The sequence below is a fragment of the Rhizophagus irregularis genome, chromosome 6 (genome assembly GCF_026210795.1).
Source record: "Rhizophagus irregularis chromosome 6, complete sequence".
Taxonomy (NCBI): domain Eukaryota; kingdom Fungi; phylum Glomeromycota; class Glomeromycetes; order Glomerales; family Glomeraceae; genus Rhizophagus; species Rhizophagus irregularis.
The window spans coordinates 1,745,409-1,759,159 of NC_089434.1; the positions used below are offsets into that span (position 1 = coordinate 1,745,409).

Consider the following 13,751-nt stretch of genomic DNA (forward strand, 5'->3'; position numbering starts at 1 on the left):
TAGTGATGGCAAATCGCGTTTAGGAGCACAAGCTTTCTTGAATGATGAAACTCAAGAAAGCTATGAATGGATCTTACAACAGACTTTAGATGCTACCGGTATAGAACCACAAGTAATAATGACTGATATGGATCCCGCAATGGATGCTGCATGTCACGTTGTATATAAAAATGCATATCATGTACATTGTATATGGCACTTGTCACAAAATTTACCGAAGAGGCTTAGATCAAAGCTTGGAAATACAAATTTCAAATCCTTTATACATGACTTTTGGAAAACACGAAACTCATTGTGTGTTGATGTTTTTGAACAACGATTTCAATCTTTATTAGAAAAGTATCCTAATGGTAATGAATACTTATGTAATACTATTTACTCAATTCGAGAATCTTGGGCTTGTGCCTTTACAAATCGAATATTTACAGCAGGAATGCAATCTACACAGCGGGTTGAATCTATTAATGCGGTTGTTCATAAAGCAGTTGCTTCTAGTTCCAGTATGGCTGATGTAGTTGAAGCTTTGGATTCTCGAATGCAAAAAGAAGCATTAAATAAAAGTTTTATTGCATGGAAATATAACACAACAGTTTATCATCAACCATTTGTTATAGAAAGTTTTTTTAGTAAGATTAATAGTGAGATCAAGAAGTATTTTTCCCCACGAATTGTCGAAGAGATTCATAAACAAATGTGTGAGTCTATACTTTATAGATGTGAAAGAATAGATATTGATGAGGCTTTTGCGTTTGATGATGATCAATTGGTAAGAATTTTTATTAGAATTAGGTGTATTTAGGGTGAGAATTAAGATTAGGTGTGAGTTAGGATTAGGGTTAGGGTGCGGGTTTAGGGTTAGGGTTAGGTGTGGATTTAGGGTTAGGATTAGGGTTAGGATTAGGTACGGGTTTAGAGTTAGATTTGGGGTTAGGGTTAGGTTAGGGTGTGGGTTTAGAATTAGATTAGAATGTGGGTTATGGTGTTGTTTTAGGTTTAGGATCGTGAATAGGATCAGAAAGATATTTTATTAATGAATTTTACTTTCTTTTTTAGTACCAGGATGACCTAGCTAAAAATAGTATGGATCAGATGGTGAGAATATTCAATATTATTGTATTGAATTTGTTTTTGTATATTATTTAACATTTCTTTTTACTCTAGGATCTAGATATAACAAGTGAGGCTGAGATTATTAAAAATAATGAAGATTGCTATGACTATTGACAGGTTTATTTGAAGGCATTATTAAAATCAACTTCAAGAGGTTCAATTAGGGAGATTTGGCGAATTATTCCTTATATGACAACAAAAACTTACCAACATATTATTATACTTAATGATGGTACCCATTTGTGTACCTGTTTGTTATTGTTTTCCCATGGAATTATTTGTCGTCATTACTTCAAGCTAATGGTAGAAAATCAGGATGCTGTATTTCATATTTTGCTAATGTCAGCAAGGTGGTTGCAAGATAATGCATGGGAAAATATAGAATCTCTTTATAATGAGCCTTTTATTAGTGCAGGTGGTCATAAGTCTCAGAATACTACTTTACAAGGATTTATTCCTAGACATTATAACAATGTTCAAGAAGTTCAAGTTCGCCATCAGATGTAGAAAAAGATGGAATATGGTCGAATTATGGGCCATTTTAAGAAAGCATTAAATTATTCAATAGAAGAAAATGATCAAAAGAATTTAGACAATCTGATCTTATCTTACATTGCTAATAAAGAAAAACAGCGTGAAAACACTCAATTGGCTGTTATTGAAGGACATCAAACTTCGGATGATATTGTAAAGTTATCTGATGGACGTGTTTATAATGCTAGTGATATTAAGGATCCATTAGCACATCGTGGTAAAGGCAGACCTCCTACAAAACGATTAAGAGCTTTTAATGAGGAAACAAATAAAGCAGGCACTAGTAGGAGACAACAAATTAATGTTGGTTATGAAAAAAATGAAAAAAACAATGTAGGTGAACGTAAATGTGGTTTGTGTCACAAAACAGGCCATTATGCTCCTAAGTGTCCTGGCAAAGAGAACGTATAACAAAAGTTATAATGTCTATAGTAATGTTGAATAATAAGTTAGATAATTATTAAATGTATATAAATTAGTATTGATATATGCCAGTAACTGTAATTTTTTAATTTTTATTAATTGTAATTACTAATTAATTAATAAAGCGATGTCATGTGATATCACATGATATACCAGGCGATGTATAACATTTATTGCACCATGCGTTGAATAAATTTACTAAAAATTTTATTAAAAAGAATATTAAATAAGTTTATTATATATTGTTTTCTTTTCATTAAAAATATGTTTAATATATCACTTAAATACAAATATTGAGTTATTAATAAAATCAGTAATAATTATTTTGTATAATTGAAAATTTGATAAAAAAATTAACAAAAAAAATTAAAAAAAATTAAAAAGCTTATTAAAAAAAATTAAAATGTTTATTAAGAAAAATTAAAAAGTTTATAAAAAAGTTTATTAAAAAAAACATAAAAATTATTAAAAATTTATTAAAAAGAATATTATATAAGTTTTATCATATATTGCTTTCTATTCATTAAAAATATGTATTACTCAAATACAAATATTAGAAGATACCAGCCATTGGTAAAATTGATAATTATTTTGCATAATTAAAAAATTAATATAATGCTACTAATAATTATTATTATTATTATTATTATTAAAAAAAATTAAAAAGTTAAAGTTTATTAAAAGTTTATTATTTTGATGATTGCATTCTATTGGATGGATATAGCTTATGATAATTTGTTTATATGGTATATGAACTTAATATTAATAAAGTATATATTGATCATTAAAAAAAAAAATTAAAAGTTTATTAAAAAAATTAAATTTTTTTTAATTAATAAAGAATATAAAAAATTTATAATGCTGGCCGGAATTAAGTGATCGCCATGTAAATTTCCTTTTTTGGAGTATTTGTGAAACCAAATTTCCAATTTTTTGCGAGAAGCAAAATTTCCTTTTTTGGAAATTTGTGTAACGTTACATTAATATTTTTCTTAAATCCGGCCAGAATTACTCCAATTTTTGGTAAAAATAAATATTAACACATGATTTCGGAATTCGGGTAAATAGTTTAGCCACCAGATTTGTTAAAAAAATATTTTTAAACAAAATTTCCGTATAAGGAGATTATAATTCTGGCTGGCACTATAAATTAAATATTGTGCAACGTAGATCCCTTACATAAAAGGAAAATTTCCTTAAAAGGCGATTTTCAAATTCAAAATTTCGAAATTTCGAAATTTCAAAAATCTTAAAAAAAATTCCCTTTTATGGTAATTTTTTTTTGAAATTTCGAAATTTTGAAATTTTGAACTTTTAAAATCGCCTTATAAGGAAATTTTCCTTTTATAGGATAGATCTACGTTACACAAAACGTCCAAAAAAGGAAATTTGGTAACACTAACTTCCTTATTTGGACATTTGTGTAACGTTACATTGCCATAAAAGGAGATTTTCCTTATAAGGAGAATCTCCTTATAAGGAGATTTTGAAAATTCAAAAATCGAAAAATCAATTTTTCGAAATTTTGGCACTTTTCGTTCAAACGGTACACCGTAAAGACGTATTTTTAGACTGAATTAATTTGGGATTTTATATTTACATTAACATTTATTATGAATTACTTTATTTAGAAATATTATTAAACCAAGCATTATATTATTATATTTGTGTAATCTTATATTATTAATAAAGGATTATTTTTGTTAAAGCCGCAATGGCAACGTGATTTTTCACGGGCGTAGGCTTTGCAGTATCTGCAAAACTCCGTAAAAATGAGCCTTTCATGGAAATGAAAATAATTCGGTTACTAATTCCGTAAACGTGAGCCTTTTACGGAAAGAAGATAAGAAGATGGAATATAAAAAACGGATCGATTTTTTTTACTGGGCTGCATTCACGTTATGCCTCAGTAGTGATTTGTATCCAGATCTAACACACCCGGATATCCGGATTTTCCTACCATAACGGTTATCCGGATGTGATCCAAATATACTATCTATTTATTGAATTTATTTAAGTTTATTGTCTTATTGATTACCATAAAATCGCAAAACTCCATTTATTTTTAAACGTTTACATTTCAAATGCCAAACTGTCAAAGTAAAATTACATCCTTTTTATCCTAATCTTTTGACTGTTAAGAGATCAAGAATCAAACTTGAATTGTTTGATCGTGAGGTATTCTTCCAAAATTTTATCATAATTTTATTATGATTCATCCTCCAGTTGATACTCAATTTATGACAAAATAATATAGTAAAAAATAAATAATATTAATTTTGAATTTCATAATAAGATGCAAGAAAATACATGATATTATCCGCCAAAAAACCATTACAGCTGATTTCATACCTAGTCACATACCGAGAGACAGCTCGGTACATTTGGTAAAACTCGGTAAAGTTCAGAATAAGGTAAAAACCATATTGTTAGATTCGGAGCACTGGTCAGCACATTGGTGTAGTTTTTAAGTTATACCGAATCTTACCGAGTTTCTCTCGCCATGGAGTCCATGGAGTAAAAATTATGGGTATCCCGTATATTATGGAATCAGCTGTAAAACAACCGTTAAATATCCGCGAAATTAACAGATTAATCTGGATGTTATGCGGATACTATCCAATAGGATAACTTGATATAGAAATCCTTGACTGTAAGATCAAATTTTACTAGTATTATAATTAGATTAGTGGCGCAGTTCAATATTTATTTTCAGTATGTAGTTTATTTTTGAAGTTTATGTGGTTAATAGTGATCCACAAAGTATATGATTATGATAGAAGAAAATACGTTTATTATGAGATGTCCGAAAAGATAGGATTAACATTTATCTTTAACCAATCATTGAATAACCAATAGAAACTATGTAGATCCAGCCAAAAAAAAGCAGACTCGTGATAATTGCCGCAATTCTTTTATCAGAATTCCAGAAACCGGTTAAATTTTTTTGCTGAACGTAATAGACTCTTACAAATTTGCATGTTAAAATTGTACCTGACCTAAAGGAAAGCTACAAACTAAAAATTTGTAAACATACTAATGACTAATAATAATTCTATAAATAATTAATAAAAACTAAAAAAAAGTCAATCTTTAATACAATTTAAAATAATTCTGAAAAAATGAATAAAATACAAATTAATAATAAGTTTAATTATTACTTTTAGAAACAGTATCAAAAAAAAAATACTTACCATCAGGAATTTCCAATATATTTTGTTCTTTTGAATGAAGATTTGGATTATTATATATTTCATTCTCGTCTATAAAATATATTTGTTAAATTATAAATAATACAAATTTTAAATAAAAATTTTGATATAACATTTTCACATACCATTAATATTAATATTAATATTCGCTCTTTTTATTTGTTGTATTTGTTGTATTGCTTCTTTTTTATAATAATCTCGAATATCTTTTATTTCAAAAAAAAAAATCATTGAATATTTTAATAAAGTTCATTGTTACTTGTAATTTCTTTAAATGATATAAAATTATATTTACCATAATTTAGATTTACTTGTGACATTTCAAATATTTTGTTGGACAATTTTTTACTATTAACTAAAATCAACATACAAATTAATCATTAATGTTTGTATTAATTTGATGAATAAATAGAATTAATTACCTTTAATAGAAATATCCACATTCTGAATATCTGACTTATTAAATTCATTAACTAAAACAAGAAAGCAAGCGTAAGTCGATCATTATACATTTTATTGTACAATTTTAAAAATATTAATAATTACTTACTATTATCAGGAATCTTAAAACCATATGATTTACTATAGAATACTATTAATATAATATTGTTTTAAAAGTTATATCAATAATATTTAACAATCATAAATAAAAAATACCATTACATACCTTCTTGTTCTTCTATTATTATTAAATTAAAAAAATTAAAACAAAAATATTAATATACTGCATAATATATTGCATATTAAAAAAAAAATTTATAATAGATAGTAAGAAACTATACCTTCTGTCGCATTCTTTGGTTCGGGTAAATTTTCAAATCTATGAATATTACTTGAAATCAATCTGCTATTTGTAGAATTTGTTTCTAAACCATTAGGTTTATATACTATTGGTTGTAATAATTCATTTTCCATATTTTGATATGATAAATAAATTTCTTTTATCTGCTTCCTAAGCGTTTTTATATTAGGTCTTTTTAATGGATCAGCATCCCAACATTGTTTCATTAGTAGTTTATATTCTAAAGGAGTTTCTGGCACAATTTTTGGTCTCATGCCGTTAATAATCTTCATTGCTAGACTATAATCATGTTCATAATTTATAAATGGTGGTTGCCCAGATGAGACTTCCCACATAAGCATTGCAATACTATATATATCAGATGCAAAAGTGTGTTCACTTCCAGCAATTAATTCAGGTGCTATATAAGGAAGATTTCCATATATACACTTTGATGATTTATCAGCAGGTCCACAAAATCCAAGATCACCAATAAGCCAACAATCAAGAACTCGTAAATACAAAATATTTCCTGAATGTAAATCTCTGTGAATGGCATTTTCTTTAACGATTCTATAAAGTGCATTGATTATTTCAGAAATAATCTTAATCCTTTCTTTCCATGTAAGTTGACTATGTTTTTGTTGTAAATATTTTCTTAAATCCATATCCATTTTTCTCATTACAAGCATGTAATTTCCATTTAATGGATCTTGTGTCAAACCAAAACAACGGACAATATCTACCCATTTATTTCCTATAGTTAAATGGGATTTAGCCTATAAAATTTAAAACTTTTATTATACAGTAAAATATAAAATGTATTTAATTTTAAATGAAATTAGATAACAAACCTCTTCAAACCAATTTCGATTTATACTTTCAGCATCATCTAATCTCTTAAGTATAACTTCTTGAGTTCCATTTCTTACTAATTGTTGATTTTTAAAATCCCATTCTTCATAATATCCATCAATCCAATCTGCAGTGTAAATTTCGGAGAATCCACCTTTTGTAAGATAATTAACGTTTTTAAAATTATTATATGGAATCCATTCAATTACTTTATTCGGCATGAAAGTTTCCATTTGACATTTTTGTATTAAATTATCAATATCATCATTTCCAGATGTCCAATTTAAAAAATTTTCTTTTAAATAATTTCGAACACAATATTCACAAAATGATGTAGCTAAACATTCTTGATTACAATTTTCACAAACTCTTTTTGTTCCTGAATTATAAATAATATTATTTCGATCATAAAATTGACATAATATTTTTATTAATTTAGTTTTTTCATCATCTGTAAGAGATTTATTAGATAAAAATAATTGTTCATGAAATTTATTTCGTTTGTGTATATCATTGTAAATATTATAATCAAATGACATATGTGCTTTCAAACACAATTCATAAATCAATTCATATCGAATATTAGACATAATGAAAATTAATTACGAATTCAATCAATAATATTGGATTAATAATAAAAAAAATTTTTGAATTTGATAAAAAAAAAAGCATGAAAAATTTCAGAATAGGACTTTTAAACAATTTATATTCTATTTCGTAAGTAAGTTTCCGCGATCAAGGATCAGCGTTTGTAAAATTGCGCCAATTTCTTTCTTTAGCAAATCATTTCTATTCTAAGATTATAAAACCTTTTATTTTATATTTTTACATACAAAATTTCATTCAACAATGGAATTAAAAATTTTGAGTAATTTACGATCTATATATATATATGTGTATATATATATATATATACGTATGTACATATATATGTTTACTTGTACACCTTTGTGAATTAATTTTGAATAATAACTTTTTTATTGTTTGTTTATGCAAATTACTTTATAACAATGAATATGAAACATACAATAGTTTTATTATTTATATCTTGCATGCATTATTGAATTAGAAAATAATTATAAATTATTTAAAAAAGAAAGAGAAGGCCTGAAATACGGCCGAGTCGGTCAGGATAATAAATATTTAATATATTGTATATGACGAATTGTGGGCTGGAATTGATATAAATATATATGTCGCCCGGATATCCGGGTCCGAGCGACCAATTGCAGGCCTCTATATCGGATAATCTTAAGCCTTAGCCGAGTTATTTAAAAAATTTATCTGCATTGTCTATAATACTATCATCGTTGTGAATATCTAAAATAATTTATATGTTAAAAATATTTTATCTTAATAATAATATCTCATTTTTATATCTGCAGAAATCATTATCTTTTACATTAAAAATGTGAAGATCACTACAATTTTTTTTTTTAAATATTGTCATATCGAATAATAATTTGTTGATTGTGAAAGAAATGATTAGCATCCAAATAATAAATAATGCATCGTTAAAATTTCTTGATGTATTATTTTGATAAATAATTACTTATTATAATATAATAATTGATAAAAGTCTTGTCCTATGAACTTTTTCATAATGGTCTAAATACTTTTCTTGTAAATAATTCAAATATTTTCTTTTTCAACTACGAAATAGTTTCTCAAAATCATTTATTTATTATTTAAAAGGAGAGAGTTTTTGATTGGTTAGTTATAATTTTAAATTAAACGATAATGGTGGTTTTTGTGACGTAATTAAATTCTTAATCAATTTTTTGCAACTCGTTTGAGATCTTATTGGGCCAAAGTCACATGATAATATGAATGTGATGTTTAGAGTGACAGACATTTTACTAATCAAAATACTTATAAAGTGGTGGGGGTGAACAATATTTTTACAAACACGTGACTGAATTTAGGACGTATGCCAATTATGTAATCGTTACATCTTGTTCTAATTATTACATTCGCTGAAGTTACAAAATCCAAAGGACATGTAGCGATAATACACCATGTAAATTACTCGTTCATATTAATTTAATAATATTAGGAGGGCCAAGCAATTTTTTAAAAATCTACGCTACACACATAACAAAAGTCATGTGATTTAAAATATCTTCGTTTAAATATCTTAATTGCGAATTGATGATAAATTAATTTGTAAACAATCTATGATCTAATAAGTAAACTTGATGTCCTTTTCTTACATTGCACATATAATAAAAGTTTTGTGATTTAATATTGGCAAGATTCGTAATAATACAATGAATAATATGACATATAAGACGTAATAACAGTTTGAAAGAATAAGGCAAAATGCTGAAGCCTTTTTACCAGTTTATCGAACTTAAAATGCCAATTTTAATTTTAAATACGAAATGTTATTGCCCGTGGTGATTGTCACACCTCGCATCACGAACGAATCTCCAGTGAAATAAATGGAAAAATATGAAAAACGAAAAAAAGATTACAGAAAAAAACGATAAAGATCATAAGTCTAAACAGTATGTTATTACATTCTTATTATGTAATCTATGAGAACTTGAAAATCTTAACGAACCCGCTTTTTAATAACAAATTTCTCATGTTGGTAGGTTTACAAAATAATGGTCTATTATAATGAGTCGGGTATTGTGACGGATTTTGTAATAAATTACTAAATTTTCAGTTAAAAATTTAGAAAACTTATTTTGGCAAATAAAGAAGAGGGTAAATAATTAATTATAAATTAAAATTAATGGAAATTTTTTTTCTTTACGACCCAAAAAAAAAATGGCAGCCGGATTTGTTCCCAGGTTACACAATTTGCGCACATGGTCCAGATGATTATTTTCGGTAATTTATTATAAACTTTTTATTGATCGATCGTTGTTATCCTTAACGGTTTAAACAATTCTAATCGGAAAAATTTCAATACCTTTCACCGATTGAAATTGGTGATTTTCTAAAATTAGTATACAAGAAAAAAAGAATTTTACCATATCGGAGTTATTTATTGATTGTGAAAATGGGACTGGATCTACAATTACAAAAAATAAGGTTACAAATCTTGCTTATCATATGTAATTTTTTTAATAATTTTTCTAGAAATTAATTACTTAATTGCTTAATAATGTTTATTTGTCATATTTTGTTATTTTGCTAGTATTTTGTATACCAATTCAATAACGAAAATCAATACTTAAAATAAAGTTAAGGTTTGCAACATAAAAAAATTTTTTATTATTATTTTGTAAATAATTAAATAGGAAAGTTATTGAAATTTACATTTGTAAGTGAAATGAATTGTCTTACACGTACTTTATTATTAAAAAAAGGGTAATAAAAAGGAAAACAACAGATATAAAAAAGGAGAATAAGGATTAAGATATAAAGTTATAGACTTATAGAATTTGATGAAGTTAATGAATAAGGTTTATACGGAAGTTTCTTTAACTTTAATAAAAGAGGAAGTATTAGACGCTATACTAGCCTTTCACAATTACATCATATTTTAATATTTTTGGTACCAAAATATTCAATAAATCATAATACTGCGGATTTATTAATTTGCGTGGCATACAGTATATACATAAGCAGTATCTAGTGTGGCCATTTTTGTTTATACTTAGAAAATTTTAATTTTCACGTAGTAAAAAAAAAATATTTGACAAATGTCGCAACGACTGGAAAATTATCACGTGTTTAAATCGTGTTTTAACAATCATCCTTTCGTAAGTAATTTACTGCGCCTTTTTTCTGAAATATTTGTTTCAAATATTTCAACGGACTCTACTCTATTAAAAAGGATTTTATCTCAACGGGCTCTTAATAAAAAAATCTCTTATGGTTGATGATGTTTTATGTTAACAATTAATTCTTACTGGAGTTATAATATAAATTCATTATGAGCGTTTAATAAATCAAAATCATAGTACATACTGTAACACACCACGAAAATTAAATACTTTTGTATAATCATTATTTTTTTTAGTATTGGGGAAAATTAAAAATTTAATCAACCCCAATGTCAACGTAAGTAAATACATTGTATCAATAAAGTATCTGTCTCGTCACTTTCACAATCCTCCGAGTAACCTGATTTTGCGCGACACGTTTCTTTTTTTTTCCTTTGATACTTTATATGTTCTTATCATTAAAATATTCCTTCGGATCCGTTAGACTATCCCTTGTACCATAAATTGTTCGTCTTCCGACTTTTTCGATACATTATTGTTTGAGTTCATTTAGATCTTCCTTATCCTAAAACTATCGCCCTTCCCTATAAGTTCGTCTTGACTTTTCAATTGTAGCCCTTCCCCATATCATCTTCCATTCCCGATTTGTATCATCATTTATTAAAGTATATTAAGATATATCTAATTTTGTTAACTTTTCCGAAAAATCCTCCATATTTCGTAATATTTTCTTTAAAAATTTCACCGTCTGTTGCATTACTTTCAATTGAAATTTTTTTACATGCTTGCCATCCGTATCTATTTCTTAATTCTTGTGGACTTAAATCAGGGTCGAACTTTCTAAAGAAATATTGACGACCGTTCCTTATAATTGTGATATTAGCTCCACATCGCTTGTACGTATTTTCGTACTCTTTGGTAAAGCGCAGCTTAGCTCTGACCATCTTATATTTATAACATTGTTTGACAGTAATTTTTTCCACATAACCTACATCTCTTATACATTCATAGATATCATCGTCCGACCAATACCATACAATGTCATATCACTTGATTTATCGGAATAACTATTTACTTTCCATTGATATATTTACTTACATTCTTTTTAAAAAGGTGCTTAAAATAAAATTACCAATTATTTTAGACTGCTGCTGGTCTTACTGGACAACTCGTTGGTCAAATAGCTAAAATTAAAGGAATGAGAGTTGTTGGGTCTACCGGATCCGATGAGAAAGTTGATTTTCTTTTGAATGAATTAAAATTTGATGCTGCTTTTAATTATAAAAAGGTTAATCTTGATAATGAGTAATTTTGTGTATCTGAATTTTTTCCGACTTTTACGCCTCCTAATTGTATCTTTATTCTTCGTTATAAATTTTTTAAAAGAATTCAGTAAAAGTAATTGTAATTGTTATTATAATTGATATTGTAATTATTGTAATTGTAATTATGAACATTAAGAGTTTTAATGCCAAATTCTTTCATAATTCGTTCATCGCGTTCTTTTTCCTCAGCAAGCATCATTTCAAGTTCTGTAACTTCAACCTTACTATTTAAAGCAGCTTCAGCTTCGGCTATCATAACAGATATTTTACTATTAAGTCTTTTAAGGATAATATCTTCTTCTTCTTCTTCTTCAACATTATTATCGGATGTATTATTGAAATTATTACTCATTTTTGAAGATGATTTGTGATGTACAAATCTACGGCCACGACGAACACGGAATTGTCTTCTTCGTGAAGTTGAATTTGTTGGTGAATGTGTTGGTGTTGATTGAGTAGTTGGGTAATTTTGTTGCGGAGGTGATGTAGAAATTGTAAGAGAAGGTTTATCAGTCTGAGTAGTTGGATAATCTTGTTGTGAGGGTGATGTAGAAATTGTAAATGAAGGTTTAGTTTCAGACTGAGTAGTTGGATAATCCTGTTGTGAGGGAGATGTAGAAATTATGAGTGAAGGTTTAGTTTCAGTAGAATTATCGTAAGGTGGAGGAGGTTCTTCATCTTCAACGGTTTCTACATTTTCATCCCAAGTAGAAACATCTTTTTTCTTATGATCATAGACATTTTCATCATCATCGATATAATTTTGTCTCGTTGAATGAACTCCAGTATTTAATGTATTCTCAGTTAATATATTTATAGCATCAGTGGCAAAATCGGAAGTATAAGTAGCAAGTTCTACAACTTTATATATAAAGTTTGCCACAATTCCAGGACGACATATTTTAAAAATTTCTTCTTGCATTTTGTGTTGATATTTTTTTAAAAAATTTGGGTATATAGTAATATGGAAAAAAAGTAGAATAAAGAGCAACAAAAAAAATAAAAATCGATTTTTGTTGCTCTGTGCGAGGTATTTTTTTATTATATCTTTTTCGTACAGGTATTGGTAAAAAAAAAAAGAAAATTTTGTATGTATGTATGGATATATATATATAATTTTTTTATACATGTTATTGGATGACTCAAAGGATGACTCAATATTTTTAAGTGGCTCAACTTGTGAATTTTTAATAGAAAAATGTCTTTGATCCGATGATAAATTTCACGATAAAACTGTAATATGAGTCATAATAATTTGTAATTAGATAATTAAATAATATTTATTTGTAATAATGTGATATATAAAGATATATTATATAATATACATATAAGTAATATATAATATAATAAGTGTTGAAGAATTTTATATTTTTTAATGTTATTAATAGAAAGATTTATAAACATTTCTTGATATTTTCTTTTTTGTAAATTTTGGGTTCAAGAACGGAATGCAAAAATACATGGTACATTTCACAATAGGTGTTGTTTTTTGTGATAGTAGATGTATAATAGAATAAGCGTAATTCGCATAATATCAAATTGTAGTATCACCAAATTTCAGATTTTTTGATTGATAAAATCATTGATCATCAACAATCAATAAATGTATATTTTATTTAGATTGAGTAAATTTACAAGCAACTTCATTTAAAATACTACTTAATGATTAATTATAATATAATCATACGCAGTAATCTTTAATCTATCAAAATTTTGCACTTTAATATTATACAACCCAAATCTCTTCACTTCATCTTTAAAATCAAAACAATTCATCATCATAAGTTTTCACAAAATTAAATTTTTTAATAGCCAAATACTTAACCCT

The 13,751-nt window shown here is 26.5% G+C and overlaps 3 protein-coding genes across 3 annotated transcripts; 1 reads left to right on the forward strand and 2 right to left on the reverse strand.

Moving 5' to 3' along the window:
- Positions 1–5,170: 5,170 nt before the first annotated feature.
- On the reverse strand, positions 5,171–7,148 carry OCT59_026125 (uncharacterized protein; the record flags this gene model as incomplete). The annotated part of the gene is made up of 9 exons (XM_066142968.1): positions 5,171–5,181; positions 5,262–5,330; positions 5,405–5,485; positions 5,575–5,634; positions 5,702–5,752; positions 5,830–5,871; positions 5,947–5,958; positions 6,785–6,839; positions 6,915–7,148. The coding sequence occupies 9 exons, from the start codon at positions 7,146–7,148 to the stop codon at positions 5,171–5,173; spliced, it is 615 nt and encodes a 204-aa protein (XP_065992533.1).
- Positions 7,149–10,927: 3,779 nt separating this feature from the next.
- OCT59_026126 (uncharacterized protein) lies at positions 10,928–11,907 on the forward strand (the record flags this gene model as incomplete). The annotated part of the gene is made up of 3 exons (XM_066142969.1): positions 10,928–10,935; positions 11,428–11,494; positions 11,743–11,907. 3 exons carry the CDS (start codon positions 10,928–10,930, stop codon positions 11,905–11,907), a joined length of 240 nt encoding a protein of 79 aa, XP_065992534.1.
- Positions 11,908–11,987: 80 nt separating this feature from the next.
- OCT59_026127 (uncharacterized protein) lies at positions 11,988–12,845 on the reverse strand (the record flags this gene model as incomplete). The annotated part of the gene is made up of 1 exon (XM_025332713.1): positions 11,988–12,845. The coding sequence occupies one exon, from the start codon at positions 12,843–12,845 to the stop codon at positions 11,988–11,990; it is 858 nt and encodes a 285-aa protein (XP_025168217.1).
- Between the last annotated feature and the right edge of the window lie 906 nt (positions 12,846–13,751).